Source organism: Topomyia yanbarensis, chromosome 2, assembly GCF_030247195.1.
Source record: "Topomyia yanbarensis strain Yona2022 chromosome 2, ASM3024719v1, whole genome shotgun sequence".
In the NCBI taxonomy this organism is placed as follows: domain Eukaryota; kingdom Metazoa; phylum Arthropoda; class Insecta; order Diptera; family Culicidae; genus Topomyia; species Topomyia yanbarensis.
The window spans coordinates 438427538-438433963 of NC_080671.1; the positions used below are offsets into that span (position 1 = coordinate 438427538).

At 44.0% G+C, this 6426-nt stretch overlaps 2 protein-coding genes across 2 annotated transcripts; both read right to left on the reverse strand.

The window, feature by feature from the left end:
* Positions 1 to 2258: 2258 nt before the first annotated feature.
* On the reverse strand, positions 2259 to 5108 carry LOC131681025 (uncharacterized). Its single transcript, XM_058961731.1, has one exon. The coding sequence runs from the start codon at positions 5106 to 5108 to the stop codon at positions 2259 to 2261; it is 2850 nt and encodes a 949-aa protein (XP_058817714.1).
* Positions 5109 to 5111: 3 nt separating this feature from the next.
* On the reverse strand, positions 5112 to 5924 carry LOC131681027 (uncharacterized). The gene has a single exon (XM_058961732.1). The coding sequence runs from the start codon at positions 5922 to 5924 to the stop codon at positions 5112 to 5114; it is 813 nt and encodes a 270-aa protein (XP_058817715.1).
* Positions 5925 to 6426: the final 502 nt, after the last annotated feature.

Here is a 6426-nt window from a genome sequence, read left to right on the forward strand (position 1 = left end):
ATTTACAATTTTAAGAAAATTAACGAAAATGCTAATAATAGCACTAACTTTAAACTAATTTACTTTTAAAAGAATACTAAATTCACTTAACTGAAAGGTATTAATACATTTTTCTCTGTAAAATTTTTCTGGCTTTCGAATAAAAAGAAAAATAATACAATAAGTGCCATACTTTTTCAATTAGAGCTGGTATTAGTGAAGATGAGATAAAAATATCCAAGTTAAATAACCCAAACTCATGAAAATAAGAAAAGGTAAGTGTATCATGTCAAAGAACGAATTATGCAGCTCTTCAAGACTAACAATTTGGATTATTAAAATGATGAGGTTAACTATTATGATATTCAAGAAATGAACGAAAAATCGATTAAAAATGTTTAATGTTCAATAAATTACTTTGAAAAGGCTACTTAAACTCATTAGCTGAAACATGTGATGGCATCACTCAATGCGAAATTTTCTCGCCTTCCAAGTGGACCTAAAATATTTGAAATACAAAGTATACTTTTTGAGTTAGAGGTATGTTAAGACAAATAAGTTTTTAACACAAAAAGTTCAATAACTTTGTAACGGTTGAGATTTGATGGTATGTGTAGAACAATTTTTTTCTCCAAATATGACAGTCTATCATCCCCCGAGAGATTCTTACCCATGAACCAAACACCCTGTATATATGCAATGTGTGAAAGAAAACCTTTAAAACAAGTTATTCTGATATTACCGCAATTTATAAACCTCTTCTGTTGTGTATAAACAATATAGTTCATATTGTATTCAACAAAACAAAAAGTTTTATCAGATAAAAACAGGCTTTAAGAAAATTTCTAAAATATAGTTTTTAGCTTAAATATTTCTAACAAAGTTGTTTAAAATGACATCATCAACAACTTTGCTGAAGACACCAAATCTCTTACTTTTTTGAAGAGTTACTTCTCCATAATTTCTTCCACCAAAACTATCATATCAAAAGATGCGTTTTCATGTTGGAGAGCTTCTTCAAGGTTGTTACACCTCCAAAGTTGGTGATTTCCAAATTATGCGATCTTGACCGTTAGAAAAGTTTTCGAATGTTTATTCCACTTTAAAAGTGCACTTTACATTTGCATTCTTTGATTTCATTGATGATGCCGCGATCAAGTCCTTCGGATTAAGAAGCAGTGCTCTTGATTTTGGAGTAAGAAACGACACAACTATTTATTGGCTCCGTTGAATATACGACACCGATATTCGATGTGATGCTATATGTATTTTATTCGAGACTGACTCGTTTGCTTCGCTTCTAGCAAGTTTTATCAGAGATAGGTAGAAACCCGATCGGTCTGTTCGATCGGATGCTGAGATAGCCTGATAAGGAAACGGTAAAAGAAAGGGTAAACCGCATGAACATATGCCGGCCACCGTTAAAAAGGCGGATTTTTAACAAAATGACTCCTATCTACTACTTGATGATTTCTTCCTAAACCTATACTTCTTAAACAACTAAAATATAAGAATTCAAAATTGTGGCGTAATCATTTCTGTTTCGTCTGTCCATATGCTGCTACTGATGATGTCTGTCTTCTAGACTTCTTCGAACGGTTGTTCACATATCCTCGAGCTGCTTCCTGTTCCATCTACGCCATGGTTTTCGTCGTCGATGACCGAGTGTCCCTTCGAAAGAACCTGCACGTCTCGACAATGACCATGGTTTTGTGTTGACTGAGTCGATCGTCCTGGTCTTCCTTGCTTGGCTGTCCTTGTCTGGGTCGTCATGCTGGAACAAACATAGACGGCTTTTTAAACAGTAAATTAGAAAAAGAACAACACTTAACTGGATTGGAGGCAACCGGCCTCCACGGGTCCGAAAACGGACGATGATCGTTGGCATCAAGTGACTGAGCGTACTTGTGCTTTTGTGATTGTCATGTCATCCATCGAGGAAGCCAGGTCGGAGGTAGATGAATCGGTGAGACTTTCTTCAGTGGGTGGGTGTTGAGCTGAACTGCCTTCCATCAGGTCCTTGTCTCCTCTGCTGCAGAGCCACCGACATACAGTGGACGCGTTTGAGTGCAGCTGCAGATCCTCTTGAAGAAGCAGCTAGCTTGTCGTTTGCTCGTGGTTGTGGGTTGGAGCAGGCATCATCATCGTGTAGCATTATGGTGGACGAAAAATTCATAAACTTTTTGCAAATTCGTTAAATTACATAGACTTACATGAATGGGAGGTCTAACGACCTCCCATTGTTGCACAGTGAGTACACTGTGATCGTTGGAAGGATTCTAGGTTCCTTCGTGTGGATCAGTGGCTTCATCATCGAGGTATTCCGTAGGTCTCTGAATGGGCAATACGCAGATTTTGGAGATTCCACGACGAAATTCACCGTCCTTCGTCCTAACGGTTACTACCCGGATGTTGCCATCATCAGCCGTGAAGACTTGTAGTATTCGTCCGAATTTCCATTTAAGTGGTGGAAGGTTTTCTTCCTTCACCAGTACCATGGTACCCACCGAAATGTTGTCTCGTTGTTGAGTCCATTGAGTACGAGGCTGCCACCCGGACAAATATTCCGACTGCCACTGCTTCCAAATTCGCCGGACGTATTCCTGTGTTTGCTGCCATCGGTCTAAGCGGTTGGAAGGCACATCTTCGAGACTTGGTTCTGGAATGGCGGCCAGTGATCGATGTACCAAGAAATGCCCAGGAGTAAGCACTTCCAGATCGTTAGGGTCCGAACTGAGCTGAGTGAGTGGACGAGAATTCAGGCAACTTTCAATTTGAGTTAGTATAGTAAGAAATTCGTCCTGATACAGTACAACATTGCCGACCGTGCTGCGCAAGTGTTTCTTCAGCGACTTGACGGCTGCTTCCCAGAGCCCGCCGAAATTTGGGGATCTAGGAGGTATGAATTTGAACGTAATCCCATTTTCCGTACAGTTGGTAGTGATCAGTTCTTGGTGCTGCTGAGATACGAATAGTTGGGCTAAATCGTTCAGTTCGCGTTGAGCTCCTTTAAAGTTGGTTGCATTGTCGCACTCAATCAACTCTGGTTTCCCTCGGCGAGCGACAAACCGTTTCAGAGCAGCTAGGAATGAGTTGGTCGATAGGTCTCCAACGCACTCAATGTGGACCGCCTTCGTTACAAGGCATACGAAAATGGAAACAAAACATTTAACAGGGGCAGCTCGGCGAGACTGACGATAATAAAAAGGTCCACAGTAATCCAAACCCGTGCGGAGAAACGGGAATGCTGGTGTAACGCGCTCCGGTGGAAGTTCACCCATTAACTGTTGCAGGATCTTAGGTTTGCAACGAAAACAGCTGACGCAGGAGTGAACAGCTTGGCGGGCAAGGTTTCTTATTCGCAGCGGCCACAATCTTTCACGAATGGTGGCAATTAGCAACTGCGGACCAGCATGTAAAAGCTTTCGGTGGTAGTGAACTACTAGTAGCTCAGTGAAAGGATGTTTGTCCGGCAGGATCATCGGATGCCGTTGGTCGTAGCTTACGGGAGCATGGCGCAGCCGGCCACCGACACGCAATACGCCATTCGTTAGTATTGGAGTAAGAGTTTTCAATCGAGAATTCTGTTTGACTTGCCCATTTCGAGCTACTTCCGCGAGATCCTGAGAGAATCTTTCATCCTGAGCGAGTTTCACCAGGCAGTGTGTAGCCTGTTTAATTTCAATTACTGAAAGAAACCCGGTTTTCCTTCCGTAACGGTTCTGAATCCTCGAGTTAAAACTGAATCTTTGGATCCACGATACAACACGTATGAGTTTGTTGAAGGATGAATAACGCAGAAACAACTCATTAGGAGGCTGAACCTGAATTGGAAGGGCAATCACTCGTTCTTCTAGTTGTTCGGGAGTGAATGTTTCTGCGGAGGGGCGTGGAAATGGTGACCAAAATCGAGACGGCATCGAGAGCCATGGCGACCCACTCCACCACAGAACGAAATCGTGTAGCTGTGTTGGTGATATTCCTCTCGAAATGACATCTGCTGGGTTTTCTGTACCTGGAACATGTGCCCAGATGCCTTTGGTTGTGATTCGCTGGATTTCTGAGGTCCGATTTGCCACAAAAGTTTTCCAGCGCGATGGACTGGCGGAGAGCCAGGCAAGGACTATAGTTGAATCGGTCCAGAAGAAACTGCTACCTTTAAGGTTTAGGCTAGATTGAACCTTTTCGAAGAGATGGCTTAGCAAGAGGGCTGCAGAGAGCTCCAGACGTGGCAAACAGACGGTACCATCTTTTTTCGTTTTTCCAATCGGTGCCACCTTAGATTTGGCGGTCAGCAAGTTAACGTGGATGCTTCCGCTGGAAGAGACTGCGCGGACGTAAATGCAAGCGCCGTACGCCTTCTCCGAAGCGTCGCAAAACCCATGTAGCTCCAAACAAACAGCGGATGGTGTAGACACGACCCATCGAGGTATTTTCATTAACGAAAGAGCGTGAAGATCATCGCGAAATTCTGACCAATAACGTTGATGAGAATCGCAAAGCGCATCATCCCATTTTTTTCCTTCTCGCCAAAGCTCTTGCATGAACAGTTTTGCTAAGACGACGATTGGCCCAACTAACCCCAGAGGGTCAAAAAGCCGAGCGATATCCGACAGAACCACGCGTTTGGTTATTGGTATCTGTTCACTGTGCTTCGGAGCTTCGAAAAGAAATGCATCTGTCGATGTATCCCACTGCAAACCCAGTGTCTTTATCGGCGAAACCGACGAGTCGAGGTCGAAAATAGTTCGTTCGTCCCTTAGGGGGAGTGGAATTCCTTCTAGAACCTTGGGCTCATTTGAAGCCCATTTCCGGAGCTGAAATCCAGCAGAGTTCATCACATGAATCAACTGCCTACAGAGTTCTTGGCCTTCTTCCACGCTTTCGACCCCACTAAGCATATCGTCCATGTAAAAGTCTCGTCGGATGACTTCTGCTGCTACTGGAAACTTTTCCGAACTGTCTTCAGCCAGTCTCTGGAGACTCTTTGTTGCGAGGTAAGGAGCTGATGATGTACCGTACGTAACCGTTGTTAGCTGGTAGCTCAGAATCTGTTGTGATGGTAAGTCTCTCCATAATATTCGTTGGAGTGGCTGATCATTGTCACAGACCAGAATTTGCCTATACATCTTTTAGATGTCAGAGATGATAGCAAACTGTGGCATCCGAAATCGTAGGATAATGGTAAGAAGGTCATCCTGCACGAGTGGACCGACCATTAGTAAGTCGTTTAAAGACACTCCTGTGTCTGTGGAGCACGAAGCATCGAAGACCACACGGAGTTTAGTGGTGATGCTATCTGGTCGGACGACGCAATGGTGAGGCAAATAATAGGACGGAGAGGATCGATCAGAATCGGCAATATCATTAATCAGCTTCATATGCCCGAGCTGGGCGTACTCGTGAATGAATTCAGAATAAGCTTCTTTCAGTACAGGATTTGCAGTAAGGCGTCGTTCGAGGGAATGAAAGCGACGAGTAGCAATGGCCTTTGAGTTTCCTAGCTCTGCGATCACTGAACTTCTCTTTGGCAAGGCGACGACGAAACGACCTGAAGAATTTCGAATAGTATTGGTTGCGAAATGTTCTTCACAAGCAGACTCCTCTAACGATAATGTGCTTTTCGAATGACAAGCTTCAATCTCCCAGAAGCGTGTTAATTGTTCTTCTAATGACGGTGTACTACACATATGTGCGAAGCTCGTGAACGACGGTAAAGCAACTACGTTGACTCGGCCTGACACCACCCACCCAAGAGCGGTACTCTGCAATAGAGGTTCCTCATGACTATTTTTGATCTGTCCCTCCCGCAACAGATCGTAGAAATTTTCCACTCCAAATATTAGATCGATAGGACCGGGTTGATGGAAAGTTGGGTCTGCTAAGACGATGTTAAGTGGCCAGTTCAGTCGGGACATGTCAACTGCTTGGGATGGTAGTTCCATTGTAATTTTTGAAAGCACGTGGAATTTCCAGCATGCTTCGAAATCAGCGCGATGGGACTGAAGGTGAACGATAGTAGAATGTTTGGATGCTGTAGACGAGAGTCCAACGCCGCTGATTGGAACGAATTCTCGTACACGTTTGAGTCCTAATTTCTGGATCAGTTGCTCCGATACGAGTTTAGTTGCGATCCTGAGTCGAGAAGAGCACGGGCCCAGATAAACCTTCCGCAGGAGTCAAACACTTTCACGAGCGCCGTCGAGAGTAACACAGTCGAAGGAAGTTGTCCACGAATAATGTCGGAAGGTGACGACAAGTGGTTGGTTGAGAGAGCGGAGACTGTGGGGACTTGGTTCTCAGTAGATTGTGGCAGGTTGCGTGACTGCGAAGGTATTGAGAGCTTGGTCGGAGTGGATGACGAAGGAGAAGGTTGCATTCCGGACAAAGAGGGTTTGTTAGGCTGGGTATGGTTAATTTGGCTATTTGACGAATTAGTCCGTTGAT